This window comes from Bombus pascuorum, chromosome 12 (assembly GCF_905332965.1).
Source record: "Bombus pascuorum chromosome 12, iyBomPasc1.1, whole genome shotgun sequence".
NCBI lineage: Eukaryota > Metazoa > Arthropoda > Insecta > Hymenoptera > Apidae > Bombus > Bombus pascuorum.
Window position 1 is genome coordinate 11823482 of NC_083499.1, and position 16381 is coordinate 11839862.

The 16381-nt window shown below is 34.5% G+C and overlaps 4 protein-coding genes across 4 annotated transcripts; 3 read left to right on the plus strand and 1 right to left on the minus strand.

Annotated features, from left to right (window-relative positions):
- The first annotated feature begins 195 nt into the window (after positions 1-195).
- LOC132912970 (vacuolar fusion protein MON1 homolog A) lies at positions 196-3319 on the plus strand. Its single transcript, XM_060970836.1, has 7 exons — positions 196-622; positions 811-1133; positions 1213-1456; positions 1561-1845; positions 1919-2109; positions 2197-2299; positions 2383-3319. Exons 1-7 carry the CDS (start codon positions 350-352, stop codon positions 2521-2523), a joined length of 1560 nt encoding a protein of 519 aa, XP_060826819.1. The 5' UTR covers positions 196-349; the 3' UTR covers positions 2524-3319.
- On the minus strand, positions 3259-5103 carry LOC132912987 (pre-mRNA-splicing factor 38-like). The gene is made up of 3 exons (XM_060970865.1): positions 4347-5103; positions 3798-4165; positions 3259-3717 (listed from the first exon to the last, which is right to left on the minus strand). The coding sequence occupies exons 1-3, from the start codon at positions 4508-4510 to the stop codon at positions 3344-3346; spliced, it is 906 nt and encodes a 301-aa protein (XP_060826848.1). The 5' UTR covers positions 4511-5103; the 3' UTR covers positions 3259-3343.
- Positions 5104-5362: 259 nt separating this feature from the next.
- LOC132912988 (LHFPL tetraspan subfamily member 5 protein) lies at positions 5363-12068 on the plus strand. The gene is made up of 7 exons (XM_060970866.1): positions 5363-5984; positions 6466-6638; positions 6901-7124; positions 7216-7410; positions 10532-10619; positions 10894-11048; positions 11121-12068. The coding sequence occupies exons 3-7, from the start codon at positions 6908-6910 to the stop codon at positions 11351-11353; spliced, it is 888 nt and encodes a 295-aa protein (XP_060826849.1). The 5' UTR covers positions 5363-5984; positions 6466-6638; positions 6901-6907; the 3' UTR covers positions 11354-12068.
- LOC132912978 (cilia- and flagella-associated protein 36) lies at positions 11902-14628 on the plus strand. The gene is made up of 6 exons (XM_060970848.1): positions 11902-12000; positions 12087-12382; positions 12676-12851; positions 12926-13116; positions 13241-13610; positions 13688-14628. Exons 2-6 carry the CDS (start codon positions 12274-12276, stop codon positions 13952-13954), a joined length of 1113 nt encoding a protein of 370 aa, XP_060826831.1. The 5' UTR covers positions 11902-12000; positions 12087-12273; the 3' UTR covers positions 13955-14628.
- Positions 14629-16381: the final 1753 nt, after the last annotated feature.

Below are 16381 nucleotides of genomic sequence, written 5' to 3' on the forward strand. Positions count from 1 at the left end.
GTCATCGGTTATCAGTATTTCATTCGCATCCAATAAAAAAAAGACATTTGAGATTTTATAGAAATGAAATATGAACATGATTATAAACATGAAATATGATGTTGATTTGTGGCCAACTAACAATGCAAACGGCTAACATTCGTGAACTCTAATATAGTGATTTTTTTAATTTACTTAAGTTGGCAATAGTGTTAAACAGTTTGCGCGTGCTGTCCAATTCCGTCCCGTCCTGTCCCAAATAAGACGGATTCAACAATGGCGGTCAATCCGTCATGGATCGCTGTTAAATGTCAATCGGGAAGAGAAATTTTAAAATAGTGGCAGATCGGAAGTATTTTTTTTATAAAAAATGGCTGCGAAAGAGTCTGCTACTATCGATGATGGGATTCCCGAGCCAGGTATTGAACCTGGTGCTTCTGCGGAAACGATGCTCGTCACTACCGACAGTTTTGAGGAGTATGAGCAGGAGATGAGCAATAGTATTGACGATAGACAAATGAAAGAAAGCACAACGAGCACTATCTCAGAGATACAAGAAGATGTGCAAGACATTCCAACTACGCCCACTACGTCCAGTTCACGGGAACTTCAAAAAACAAATTCGCTTGATGATTCCGAATTAGTACGTTTCATAACCTGTATTTGTGAAACACTATAAATGTATTTTAATCCGGAAAAAGTATACGCAATTACAAGAGAGTTGTTTTTAATAAGTGATAGAAATTAATCGGAAGTGTTGATAACAGTTATATAATTACATTAACCATTTTAATGAAGTATATTTAACTTAATTAACTTCTTATGTTTTAGGATGATGTTACACAACGATTAGGTCAAAGTAGCATTGATTCAGACCCTTTACGTTGTAAAACATGGTTAGCACAAAAAAAACATGTATTTATTTTAAGCCAAGCAGGGAAACCCATATACTCTAGATATAGTTCAGAAGATAAACTAGTCACAGTTATGGGTGTCATGCAGGCTTTAGTTTCATTTGTCCAAGCAGGCAGTGACATGATTAGATCTGTTCATGCAGGAGATACTAACTTTGTATTTGTTGTTAAAGGTCCATTAATTTTAGTTTCAGTCTCAAAAACGCTTGAAAGCGTACCTCAACTTACATTACAATTAACGTATGTAATTATAAGAGAACAAATAATACTTTATGTCATCCTTTTTTAAGATACTTGAGTAAAGAATGTTATGTTACAGATATGTATATAATCAAATAATCTCTGTGTTAACCCAGTCACAGTTAACTAGAGTATACGATCAACGTAGAAATTTTGACTTAAGAAGATTGTTAACTGGTAGTGAAAGACTGATAGATCACTTATTAAATTTTATGGACAGAGAACCAGCATTTTTCCTAGGAGCTATTAAATGTTTGCCTTTACTCCCTTCAATGAGAAGTTCTATCACGCAAACTATCATTCAAACATGCGGCAAAATAAAGGTATTACAGTGCTGTAATTATTAAAATTTGAACATGAACATTATATTAAAATATGTTGCTGTGTCTGTAAATTATACTAATCAAAGGAATATAAAATTTTGCAGAATTTAGTATTTGCAATACTACTAGCTAATAATCAATTGGTAACATTAGTCAGAATGAACAAATTTTTTTTACATCCCGTGGATTTACATATAATACAAAATTTGGTCGACAGTTCAGAGTCACTTAAGACTGCTGAGAGCTGGACACCGATATGTCTACCAAAGTTTGATGCCAATGGGTATATGCATGGACATGTATCATATTTGGCTGAAGATTGTCAGGCATGCTTATTGTTGCTCACAGTTGATAGAGATGTGTTCTTTGTTCTTTCTGAAGCAAAACAAGTAGGTGATATAATGAAACTTTATAAAGTATTTAAAAAACAACATAAAAAGTAATAAGAAATTTTACTTATAGAAAATTGTAGAAAAACTAAGGCGAACGAATTGTTTAGAAGCAATTAATGAGTCCATGAATAAACTACCGATTAAAACTGCTGACATTGGATTGCCAGAAATGCGACACGTTTTATATAAGTGTAGAAGCACGGCACAATTTTGGAGTCCTGGATTTCAACCTCCATATACGACAGACGAAGAAATAGAACGGTAATTGCAACATTAAAAAAATGTAAAATACTCAAACTAAATTATAATAATGACAAACTTGCGTGATATGTGTTTTTTCTTCTGTAGATTATTGGGGCTTTATCAATGTTTACACCACAGGCTACACAGTCCCAATCGACCATTGAAGCTTATATTTCAGCAATTAGATAAAGAAACCATGTTAGCATGGGTAAGTTTAATTATACGATATATAGTACAGTAAAAATTATCACAGTACATTTGGTATGCAACTAATACGTATGTATCTTATAGGTAACACTAGGTTTTGAATTATATGTTACGTTTGAACCACTTGTAACAAAACCTGATGCAATTGAGGCAGTGAGTAAATTGTTAAAGTGGATAAAAAAAGAGGAAGAAAGATTATTTATTTTAAATTCACCCACATTTTAAAAATCGATATAATCAGTTTTAAAAAGACATAAAAGTGTTTGTCTGATGGATATAATTGGAATTGACGTGAGATGCATCGTTTGGTAATTGTTTACATTGATCTGATGAACTATAAATCATTAAGGAAAAATTACTGCATTCAAGATAGATGCATTCGCGTGTTTTCCATGCATTGATAGTGTACTTTGCTCACTGTTTTTTAATTATGAAAGGTACTGTAAAGGTACATATGTATGTATATATTTAAAGACATTACGCATGTAATGTAGAGTACATTTATAGACAGGCTATGACATTCTCAACTTATTTTATTACATGGTGCTTGAGAAAACTTGTCATTGTGTTGTTAAAAACAGATTACTTACAATACAATATCTTTTTATATCATTTAACAAACAAATCGTAACTTTACAAATCACGGAACAGTTCTTTGTTAACAATCACAGTGATAAATTTTCTCTGAAATTTTGTAAATAAGAGTAAAAGCAACAGCCATTGTTTCATGACCTTATTAAGTCAAAAGTAATGATTCCAGGTAGAACGAATAGTATAACGTTAAAAAGAAACAAATACGTTCACTTACAACATGTAATGTACGGGTATTATAAGCTACTATGTAGCGTTTATATCGATAAATGCTATAATTTTAATACAAAACATATTCCTTGTATATGTTACACACTGCTGTTAATCGCGATCGAAGTGCGGTACATACGATAAAAAGAATTCAAGAGCTGTATAAGTAATGTTTTTTTATTCACCTGATAGTTATAAAAGTAAATTATCCTGTAAAACATTTGTCATACCTTGGTGTTTTAATTTAATGCCTAGCTCTGTCACGTTCTCGTCTTCGATCTCGATCTCGATCTCTTTCCCTATCTCTATCGTCTCGTCTGTGCCGGTCTTTATCTCTATCCTTGTCTTTATGCGAAGATGAATGGCTTTTAGGAGATTTACTCCGTTTACGTTCTCGTCTATCTCTGTCTCTGTCCCTGCTTCTCGATCTTTGCTTTTCTCTGTCAGATTTTTTATCGGAACGTGAATGTCTTTTATCTCGGTCTCTATGACGATCTCTGTCTCTGTCATGGTCATCCGTCCTTTTGCGAGTATCCTCTTTAACTGGAGGTATTTCTTCATCCTCCGAGGATTCTATTCCTTCATCCATATCATCCTCTAATGCAGACACTTTTGCCTCTATAAAATATAAGAGACGTTAAATTACATTTGTTTTATATTCATACTTATATTTTCATTTATAAATTTAAAAGACTTACCTAATTCATTATTTTCTTCAAGAACATGTCTTTTTTGTATTCTTGGTAGAATAACATCGCAACATCTTTCTTCCCTAAGAAGATCATCTATAAATTCATCCATGTTGATCAATTCAAATTTACCTTGCTTATTTTGCCTTCTCAACTTTCTATTGTCATTAAATAATGGTTCCAAATATTTATAACAATCTAAAGAAGATCCGGTCAATCTCATATACAATGCTCCTAGTGCACGGACATATTTAAATTCCTCATTTTTTATAAATTCTACTATAATATCTTTTTCAGGTTGTATCTGAAGCATTTTTAATATTAGACAGAGGAATGGTGTTGGTTTTACATTTCCACCATATACACCACCTATATATCTAAAATATGTTTGTTTTCATTCACAATAGGTTATGTTTTTACATAAATTATTAAAAAATATCAAACATGGACAAGAGTTGTAAATAAAATATGTTTTAACAGCAAACATACTTAGACAACGGATTGCACGAAGAAAAACGATTTGTTTGAGCATATATTGGACAATAAACATTTACTAACCTCAACTCCATCGCTTTGTCTACTAAAAGTTCCGCAGTCAGAGCGAAACATTCTTCTTTCCAATATTTCGAATCGTACACTCGAGATCTAATTATTTTTTCTACCAAATACTGCGGATTTGTACCTCTAATAGATTTTGCATCTTTTACCGTTCTATTAGCCATTTTCAAACCGCACGAAGATTAGAAATATTTTCAAAACATACCTTAAATGATAATGTAGTTGGCGATGGAATGTAATTAATAGGGAATTTCTTTGATAATGGTATAATTCACTTGGGACACAGCCTGCTTGAAATACGAATATAAACTGAACGAATTTTTCTTTCAAATATTTGTGAAAAAATATACATACATATTAAGGAATATATCCCACATTGGTCTCGATAGAAGCAAGGGGAGGCTAATAAAAACGTAATCAAGTCAAAACCGCAAGTAATCGTGATCTTTCTCAGTCATTTAACTTTCAAAATTGTAGAAATCAGAGCAAGGAAAGTAGTATACTTTTACTAAAAGGTAAAATTGGGCCATTTCTGCAAAACGTGTATTCGTATGTTAATGCTACTATATTATCGTTAGTATTTCACGAGTTCCTAATACTACGTAATCAGAGTTCCCTTTATATAATTTCAGTTTATATTACAAAATGCCTGGTCGTGTTTCAAACGAAATATGTATGATAAATTCAAGAGATACGATCAGCATTGTTATCACGTCATCACGAAAGTATGTATATACAATCCGGTATCACGTGAAAGAATATGTAAGTTATTTTGACATTAACTCTGACATACTACTAAGTTATATTACAGAATTCACTCTTCTCATATGTTCAGATTTTTCTACATTATCGCTCGAAGACTACGAATAATGAACTGCATAAATAACATTACCAATGTTTTGAAGTTTATCGATGTTATACATCGTAAAGAGGAATAAGAAAAGATTTCTCATTTAATCGATATCTTTTAAAAATATGTTATATTGTATACGAATAGCGGGAATAACAGTGCATTCGTTATTTATTTTTTCGATATCAGCAAGGACTGGCTGAAGAAGAACAGTCCACGTACGAAGTACGTGGTACGAGTCGGTATCCCTACTCCCAATGTTCTGTAGCGATGTCGCCTTTCTCTTGAGCTCAGGGCCCGTAAAGAGGCCCCATTCACAGTCCTCGTCTCATTCTCTCGCGCTAGTCCCCCTTCTTTCTATCTACCTGGCAACCTCTGTTCACCTGAACAGCCATCTTGAGCTATACGCTGCGCTATCATAACTTGTCCCCTTTAAGACGTATTTTCGATTCGTCGAGGTGATCAGCCGCGTCGACTCGTAGTTAACAGTAGCTATGTGAGCTAATTCAACGGACCGTCGTCGTATCTCTCTGTCCTCGTCGATTCCATCTCCTCTCGTGATCCTGTTCGCGCGTACAAGTTTCTTTCTTTCAAATAAATATTTCACTCGATCCCTTCCGGTTTTATACAAAGTTTGTTTTTTTAACTCCTGTCCAGTGTATCAAAGAGAATTGAAGGTTTTTCAGACAATTGAATTCAGTGAACTAGTGAAGTTGGGTGATTGACAATTCGAAACAGATGTCTTTGGAGGTATCTTGAGCGAAGTTCAGCGAAAGGGAGAGGCGAAGGTACGTCAAGGATTAAATTAATCACTTTGCGAAGAAGTTGGAGCGTATAAACCCAATAGCTTTCTAACGAAACTGCAATGGTTTTAATTTTTCAAGATCTGAGAAGTCTAAAGACCTTATATCTTTCTCAATACGCAATACAATGTGTCATGCATTGGTATTAGCGCACATTGTGCCTTAATTTGTGTACAAGCTACGTTCAGAATTTCAAATTTCATAATCTTTGATCGAGGTCAATGAGCTAGTTTCGATTTCGAATTCGTACGGGATCGAAAAAGCGCGCCCCGTTCTGTGCGCTGTTTACAAACCTGTGCTATGTTAATCAGCAAATTCCGACACTGCTTTTATCACACTTACGACACAAGTATTGCTCTTCGATCTGTGACTCGAGAGAAAAAAATAAGCCTTTGACCAAACCAGTCCTCGTAAGAAAAATGATACGGTTAACAGAAGTCGCGTATTGTTACGTTCTGATCGATAGATCGTTGCAAGGAAAAACGGGCTGCACCTTACTAAGGCGATCGGTGAATGTTCCGATGTAAATGTCACGGGCGGCACTGGCACCGATTTAACGTGAGAACGTACACTGGATCTCGACGTAAAGCCGCAGGATCGGTGATGAGGAAACGCTGAAGACGATCTATTGGCGAAGGAGTATGTGTTTCCGCCTTCGTTCGTTTTGATAAGATCGTCTTTGTAATGATTATAACGATCTACATGCATTAGAAAATTAAATTAGGAAAAACTGAATTCTTGCCTAAAGACATTAAGAAATTATTGTTGGAAATATTTACGATATCATCGCATATTTTATTTTCCTCATTGATAATTTTTGTCATCGTAACATTGATATTTTGGTAGTTAGAAAAAGTTACTATAATTGTATAGAAAATAATCGACAAATATATTTCATTAGCGACAACATGGGCTCGAAGATAGAGTACGTGGAATCCTCTCATATGTACGCGACGAATTATATTCGTAATTCGAAGGCGATCGGTGTTCTCTGGGGTATTTTCACCATATGCTACGCTATAATCGGAGTCGTGGCATTTGTCACGCCGGAGTGGCTGGGCGATTTGGAACACGAGAATCCAGGAAGATTCGGCCTCTGGACCAGATGCAGCTACGGTGGTAATGGTAAATTAATTTTTTCCCAATATCGAATCTCGTTACTGTACTTTTCATAAAACTCCTTTAATTAGTGTTATTTCTTCGCTTGATTCTCTAGGCGAATTGGGCGAGGAATGTATAGGCAGATTGGATGATCTGTCGACAATCGCGAACATTCCCTTCAGAGTAAGCACCATTCTAGTCGGCGTCGCTGTCATAATAGCTCTATTGACGATTTGCGCGATGCTTCTCTTCTTCTTCTGCCAGAGTACCACTGTGTTCTACCTGTGCGCCTGGATGCAAGTAGTTTCAGGTAATTACTGCCAATTATTGACGATGGAAACTGTATCGTACGAACGAAGGAACTTGAATATAATGATATTTGAGGATTCTTTAAGTATGGCAGCGTTTTGAGGGGTTCAAATTCAAATTAAATACGCATTACTATTATACGTAACGTTCGATACCAGTGACGAAATTGATACAACTATCAATAAGTCATAATACACGCATTGCGTAATACGATGTTAAAAAATACGAAAGACGATTAGGATGATTCGAAAATGCATGCTTCACGAAATGGCTGCGTTTAATCTCTCCAATCCGAATCGCATTATATCGTGTACATATATTGTGATAGATTAAAAGAAGAAGTCAAGCGTAATCATCGCATAATCAAAGAGCTCAAAGGGAAAAAAGAAGGAGGATCGAGCATCGCTTTAGAAAGTACAATGCAACCGGGTGTTCTCGCGGGCTATTGCCGTAATCGTCCGCGTAATACCTTATCATCGCGACGTAGCTGAAAATTACGGTGATGCACCGAGGCTATCGAGTCAGGGAGTGATGCAACCGTTTCGTTTTGCACGCCCCTCTACGCGCTACGCGAACCTCATTTGTCAACTAAATTTTATACAGTGGAAAGAATCGAGTTCCGTTAGCGTGATGAAATAGTCGTTCATAATACTGTACCATTCGACATTCTCCTTTTACGTTTTTGCACTTTCTCTTTTTCTATCTTAATCCGTAACTAATTGATCTTCGCTAACTATTACCTGATTGATTAAACACTACTAATTGAAATTTGCATCGAAACGCTTAGATTTTATCTATATAGAATGAATATAAAGTAAGATAGTAACTTATTAATAAGGTACTGTCGCTATTCCAACTAATTCTTTTAATTGAAAATAGCGTAATGTCTCGATAATTAGCCAATTTGTGATCGATTAGCAGAATATTACTGTATACAAGATTGCTATGAACGTAGATCGTCGTGGTCTCCTACCGATCAACAGCTAACTCCTTATCGTAAATTGTGTTTTTCTGCAAGTAGAAAGCGCTTCCTGTCCGCGAAACCGTGCTTGCGAAATACGTAATACAATAATGTTATAACGAAAGAGTCTCGGTATTTTACGAATCAAGATTTACCTCAAAAGTTACTAATGTACCGACGACACAAAACGTATCACAAAACGAAACATGAATTTAAGGAGAAAACCCTTCCTTTTATGAACTCGAGGGTGATGATGTTTTAGAAGGAAATGTAGAATAGACCGTTATAACCGGAGACAGTTAGTTTACCGGTTGACCAATGCCTCTGCAATTAACGTATTCGGTTATGGCGTCTTTGTTAGAAATGTCGTAGAAGCTTTGTTGGGATTAAACTATGGTGTATTTATAGGAGATGTAAGTGTACAGCATAGAACGCGTATAATGTGCAGAGCTATAAAAATACTTAAAGTAAGTTACTTCAATTTAAAGCAAAACGAAAAGAAGTAATTTCCTTTGTAATAATTTCTTTAAATCTTCTCCCGGGGTGAATTTTATTTCGTAATACTATTTAGTATTAATTTGATTCTATAAATTGTTCATTAAAATATCTTTATGATATGATGAAAATAACGATACCGGTTAAAACGACTAAATATAATATTTAGTGGATCTAAGATACTTGTCCGTACGATGTTGACCTAGTTAAAGAACATTGACGTACTTGATTTATCCTGCAACAAGTTACGCGATTTATAATATTTGCGCTCCATTACTCAGAGTCCGGTTAGTTCGACTAAAGTTTTCTTTATTTCTCTAATCTTTAATCGATACGAACGAGACAGCAGCTCATACGAAAGCACCGAACCGGGATCATAAGTTCCATTACACGTAATGTTTATTCATAGGCAATTATTTGCTCTAGCAAGCTTCAAAATTTATCTCTATATTTATTTCATCGACTGTTAAAAAATTATGATACCTTTTAGGAAAGAGAAATTTTTTCAACGCTAATCAAGAAAGAGGAGAGAATTTCAGAAGTTGTCCATTCGAGATAATTTAATTTTTAAAGTACTATCGTAAGCTTCTTCTTTACAATTTTTTCCTTTATACTTTTTAATCATCTTCGGAAGGAATCCTCTTTTAAAGTTAACGTATTAAGTATGAGTAATCGGAAGACATTTGAATAGGAAATAAGCTTTACGTAAGAATCGAGATCATTGATGAAGTTGTCCATTCGAGATAATTTAATTTTTAAAGTACTATCGTAAGCTTCTTCTTTACAATTTTTTCATTTATACTTTTTAATCATCTTCGGAAGGAATCCTCTTTTAAAGTTAACGTATTAAATATGAGTAATCGGAAGACATTTGAATAGGAAATAAGCTTTACGTAAGAATCGAGATCATTGATGATAGAGACGAAAAACCGTAAATAGCATTATTATTGATCGAAGGTAGTATTACTCGCGATCGTGGCTGGTTCGTACGCCGACAGTGAAAGTCAGTGGTTGAAATGTGAATCAGCTACGGGAGGAGGGAAACGTTTCACCCAGAAACTGATTGCGAGCGTACGGTATAATACATACATATATCATGACCATACGGCGAATCGGAAATGGAAACTTTCCGTAGAATACGATCGTAATAACTTGCGCCAATTCTGATTATCTATTTTTTATTTCGTTAATTTTATTTCAATAACGAAAAGCTCGGAAATATATTTGTTTGCGAATACTTTGAAACTCTATTAGATTATTTCAAAATTACCATTTATAGTTGCTTACAATTTTAACAGTACTTTTATCGCTATTTAATTTCCATCGATAAAGTTTTCCCTTTCGAATTTTTTACCTCGTTTTTCTTGGCGTAAGTGGTTTTGATTTATGAAAAATTAATGAACGCGAAAGAAGCAAGATTGGTACCTTTCACTGCTGACCTCTAGCACAGAACATCCGCGAAGAAAGATAGTTCGCTGAAATGCCAGCCACGTTACTCATGTTCCCGTGCAATGAACTATAGCTTCAAGAAGGAAGTCGTAGGATTCGAGTATAAGATGCGAATAGCTTTAGCAATTGAAAAATTTACCATATTACCATTTTCAGTGGTAACTATAGCTAGCGAGCGATAGTTGTTCGAGAGATAATGCTCTTTCGTTTGTTTCAGCAATATCTATGGCGATTGGAGTTTGCATTTATCCCTTGGGCTGGGATTCACCGTTAATTCGAGCTGTCTGTGGTGCCGCTGCATCCAGGTAGCGGAAATTTAAATTTCCTAACAAACGAATAGAAGATGGTTATTCAAATCATTTATACATGCACGATAATTTTCAATTTCAAAATTTACATTAGTAAATATAAATATGTAGTAGAGCGACGTTAATTCTAAGAGATGCTACTTTTTATGATACTTAATTACTGTAATAATAACGAGCTACTTTACCAATTGCGTAACAAGTATTATCTTCTTATTTTGTCGGTTGGATGTTAATAAAAATGTCATTGCATATCGGTAATTTTATTTGGCAGATACAATCCAGGAGCTTGCGCCGTTAGATGGGCGATACCGTTAGCAGCAATCGCGGCTCTAGATGCTGCTACCTTGGCCGCGCTCGCTTTTATTTTAGCGTCCAGGCACGTCAGACTTCAACCTGAACCTTTCAACAACGGTTCCTTGTACAAAGGTACGGGTCTTCCTCTACGCGAATGAAAATATACCAATTATTCTTAACAAAATAATTTTCGTCTCGCTACAGGTGAAGTAAACCCAGGGTACGTGAACGAGGCGCAGAGTGTCGCTGGTTCTCGAAAATCCCTCTCCTTACGGCCGGTGCTCTTGGTCGCTCCACCGGAACAGGATCGCTACAGCGAACTCTCCAGAGCGAAATCTCATTCGCATCATAGCCTTTACACACCGGCGCCATCCCACCCGGCCCATACGATGTCCACGAATACCTTGAATCATTCTCAACATAATTTTCAATTGTAGATCTCCGAAGATCGTGACTATATCGTTGTACATAGTTTATCATACTACCACAAGTATGCTTTCCTTTTCTTATTAGTATTTTTATAATTCTATGAGAAACGAGAACAAACACTGTAAATAACATCATCGAATATCTTTCCTTTATATCATAGACGAGCGTTTCTTTTCTTTGTTTTTATAATTATTTTATAATTTTATACGAATTAATAATTGCTATGTTAAATTATGAAATCTCAAAAGCCTGCAGAGAGTGACAGCCTATCGATTCGTAATACTTTTGTATTTTGTATATACATTAACGTAATTACTTTTAACGCGTTTCCCTTTGCAATGTATATTCTATACATGTAATTAAAGGTAGTTTTTTATATATATACATATGTATAATATATTATATATGTTTGTTCTCTCGTTCCTAACGAATAAACGATACGTAATCGTCAGAACAGAACGGAACGGAACAGAACACCATCTTATTTCAGGAACTTAGAAAAAGTGGTACTACACTCTCTCTCTCTCTATCTTTTTTTTTTTATTATAAACAAGTAACATAAATTAGTTGTTTTACAGAACGGGGAGAGTCTTACATAGCGAGCAAGTTGCGTATAATAAATAAAGAACACCAGAATGTGAATCAAGGATGTTTTGTATGTAATTAATATTATACCTATCCTGTAAAAATGTTATTCTTTAATAAAGAAAATTCAAACGTGTAGATCTCTATCTATTTTAGATATCGTTTCTGTTCGTTCGCGCAAGTCTAAAGTAAAGTGTTTTGCCGTATGGTAACTATGACTACGCTTAAAAGGAGACACCAATAATACGTATGCGTATCACAAACTTTGTTTCGACGAAATCGAAGAAAATTCCAAAGGAATCGATCAGTGATACTAAAAAAAAATCCTCCGTATCGCGTTAGAATGAACGACAAAGACGATAGCGCTTGGGTCTTCGATTCCCTGATTGGTTTTCTTCAGGGTCCAATTTGGTCCGCGCCTCTGATCACTTTCATCGAAGAGAAGTCGCTCAGTAAGTCGAGATATTTTCGCAATAAACCTCTCTATGTAGTCTATAATCTCTATCTCTTCTTTAAGACCGATACTCCTTAAGATGAAATTCTTCTTCTTTCTTTTTGTTTTAAATCTACTAAATTTATACGAGATATTACAAGAAAAGAAGTTGCCATTTTTATTCGAAATACCAGCACGATACTAAAAATTGTAAAAACGAACCTTTTGCTTTCTCACAAGCGTTCGCTATATTTTGTTCCATTATTTTGTCTTTTTCTTGCTTTTGTTTTTTTTTTTCTTTTTTTTTTACAGTATTTGAAGCGGACGTCGAGGAAAACGATGAGTATCAAAAGATATATCAGGAGTACAAAAATCTGGTGGACTTATTGCTTGGTTGTTTCATGGAAGACATGGGGATCACTCCAGAGCAATTCGAGTACGCTTGTACAGTGAATAAGTATACAAAAATGCCTATACAATTCCAACAGGCGAGTCAAAGAGATTCTTGAACACAGGACAGAAAATCACATACAATGTATATTGATCTTGATACTTGTTTCAGAACTTGTTCGAGCAAATATGGGCGGCGAACGAGTACGAGATATTCAAAAGAATGATGATTCAAAAGAATCTAGAGCTTCAACTGCAAGCTTTGAATATGATCGAGCAGAAGTATGGTCTTACACCTGCATCTTTCATGTATGAAGCAGGTGTATTGAACGAAGATCCTTTAGTCATGGAAGAAATCATTCAGTAAGTGTATAACTGGTAATTGGTCATTTTTATTTCTATATAGGAACAAATTGAATATTCGAATCTCTCTCTCTCTCTCTTTCTGTGATCTTTAACTTGAAATTAATGAGAGAAAAATGTACAGAAAACACGTTTTGGAGAATGATTCGGAAGAAGACCAGAACATATCGTCGGAAACTTCGTTGATCAAAGAACATGAGCGTTTAACAGCTAAATATAACAGCGAACGAGCATTGTTAGCAGAAGCTCTAAAAGCGTCCCAAGAGGAAAATACTCCCGAAAGGGATCGTACACGGTCATTTTTAAGGGAAGAAGATGATGAAAAAGAAGAAGACGACGAAAGCAAAATCAAAGAGAAAGACGAAGAGAAGGAGGAGGAGGAGGAAGAGGAGGAGGAAGAAGAAAAGAAGGAAGAAGCAGATATTCCAAGGTTCCCTAAAGTGGTTCCTCTTGATTCTATGTCCACGGACGAATCAAAATCAGAAGGACCAAATGTATCCATTAAAAAAAGCTAATCACATATATAAGAATAATTAAATCAAATTCATTAAGATGTTTATTAATATTTTAGATATCGGAAGAAGACGTAAGAAAGAGGCAGGCGTATTTAAAAGCCAGACGCGATAAATTGGTAGCTTTGAAGAAAGAAGCAAGAAGTCAACGATTGGAAATGAATCCATCGAGGCCGAGCTCCGCGAGATCGGTAGCGGAAGCCACGATCAAAGGAGAACAAGAACTAAAATTATCGGAACCTCTGGAACCGTCCATATTGCAAGTACGTAAAGTACTCGCTGCTCGCCTCCAAGCAGAGGTAGTGCGTAAGCAAACGAGCCAATAATAACGATTCTCTAACACGAAAGAGATCGGGACGGCGGTGTTTTATCCAGATAAAATGCAGATATTTTATCCTTTCTTTTTTTTTCTTTTTTTTCTCCTTTTTTTCTGATAAATCTCATGCACAGCGAACTTTTATACAGCTGCATCAGCTTTTCTTTTTATAGACGTCACGTTGTAGTATTAAGATAGCGAAGAAGTTTACAAGGATACAACGTTTACACACATTGAAAGAATTAAAATGATCAAACCTAGTAGCAGAGTAAGACTAAATGAGTATGTTTAACAAGAACAAAGGGAGTATAAGTCGTTTCTTTTTTATACAATTCCAAATGTTTACTGTATCGTTTTTCTTCCTTCTTTTGTTTAAATAAGTCTGACGAACATCGTTACAGTTTGGGTATAAGTATATCTTCGCTTGTGAATACCGATAAAATGATAAACAATTTTTTAAGGTCACTTGCATTATGTTCTCTCAGTCGTTCGATGAATTTCGCACGATCACCATGCATCATCGGCACTAGTTTTACTCGTGAGAGAAATTTCATAATCTGGAACATGAAAAAAAGTAAAAAAAGAGCATAGAATTCTTCTTGTAATAGCAATTTGTATAGATCTTTAAGAGGATACGAGTGATATGAATGAAAAAAAAAAAAAAAAAAAAAAAAAAAAGAATAATTACTTTTTAAATATTTCACATACACTTCATAAACGAGATGATTTCCATTCGTAAATCTTTCGATATTCTTTCTTCGTTCCTTTTATATACACTAATTCGTCAAATTTCTCGTTTGATCGATGCAAAGAGAAGAGAATGCGAAGTTTACGTAAAAGACGTAACACACAGTTTTTAAAAAATGCTTTCAGAAAAAATAGGTATAAATACGCTGGAAAATCTGTTTTACATGTAATTATCTAACAGCACAAGTTGTATAAATCACAATTGGACAATTAGAACTGAAAAATCAATGACAATTACATTCGTACAAAGAAATATCCTTCCTTCGTTTTATTCCTTGCGATTAAACATTAATTATGAGGTAAGTATGACTCCGTTCATCGACCAATTTTTTCTATATCATTTTCAGTTTTATTTAATTAAATATTCTTCGCACTTCTACAACATACTTCTATTCCATGTAACACACAATTGTCATTCTTACTTTTGTTTTCTTTTTATCTGCCCGATTATAAAGGTCAAAATAATTTCGTGGCGAAATACGAATGTTAACTCTATTTAATATTTGATTAATAACGTAACAAAGTAAATTCAATACTTATGAAACAAACGTAAAATAAACTCGTTCTGGTAGAAAATACGGTACTTGCAAAACTTAAAATTCATCATTTACATTTCTAACGTTCGAAAACTTAATTTAAAATATAATTTACGAAACATGCGGTAAAATTAAAAAATATAAAAATTGGTAGTTTTCGGTATTCGCCTTCCGCCACTTATATTTAACTCGCATCTTATTTAGCTCATCTAGTCAATCGTCGTTCATACTTCACTAGAATAAAATGCAAAATATTCATTTGCCACTGAATTTTCCATTCAACTATTACCATACTACACATTAAACCAAAGTTTCCTCTGTTAATTTTTCCTTTCATGCTTGCTCTTACTTCGCATGGCTTTTTCTTTTAATTTTTTACGAATAACTTCTCATATAAAAAGGTGTTTCTCCCTCTGACTGTGTGTGTATGTGTGTATGTAATATGTGTACATATAATTAAAACGTATTATATTCTTAACACGTGGTATTTTATTTTTATATCATGTAATATCGTACGACATTACATCGAACTATAACGATTGTAAGATAAGATTTCTCGATTTCCGCCGGCGCTGATCTTACATGAAATGTTTCACTGCCTTTTTCTTCAAATTAGAAAGAAAACACTGAAAAAGTATTTACATACTATTTACTATTTTCAACAGTTAGATTAAACGGATCTCTTTAAATATATGTTTGTATATATGTATATGTACATATACGAATGCATATACATATATAACCGTAAAAATCGACTTCGTTCTTCCTGATCGAGAGAAAATTAATTTTGTCAAATTTTAAACCGACTGCAAAAGCGAAATATGGGGGGGGGGGAAGGCAATTAATTCGTACATATTAAAAGAAGAGAAAGCTGGAATAAAACAGAGAAGAGGAAAAGATTAATTGAATATCTTCTTTCCTAATCTTCGAATACTCGAATAACACGTTTCTCTGTGAAATATAATATAAATTCAAAACTTGCACTCGACGATTTCGTCTCTTTCTTTTTCTTTTCTTTTCTTTTTTCTTTTTTTTTTTTTTTTTTCTTTTGGCTATACATGTACGACTCGAAGCACCGGGATACAATGAATATTAAATTAAGGAAAAGCAATAGCAATGAGAACGACGCATGACAATGAACAAATGTGAAATAC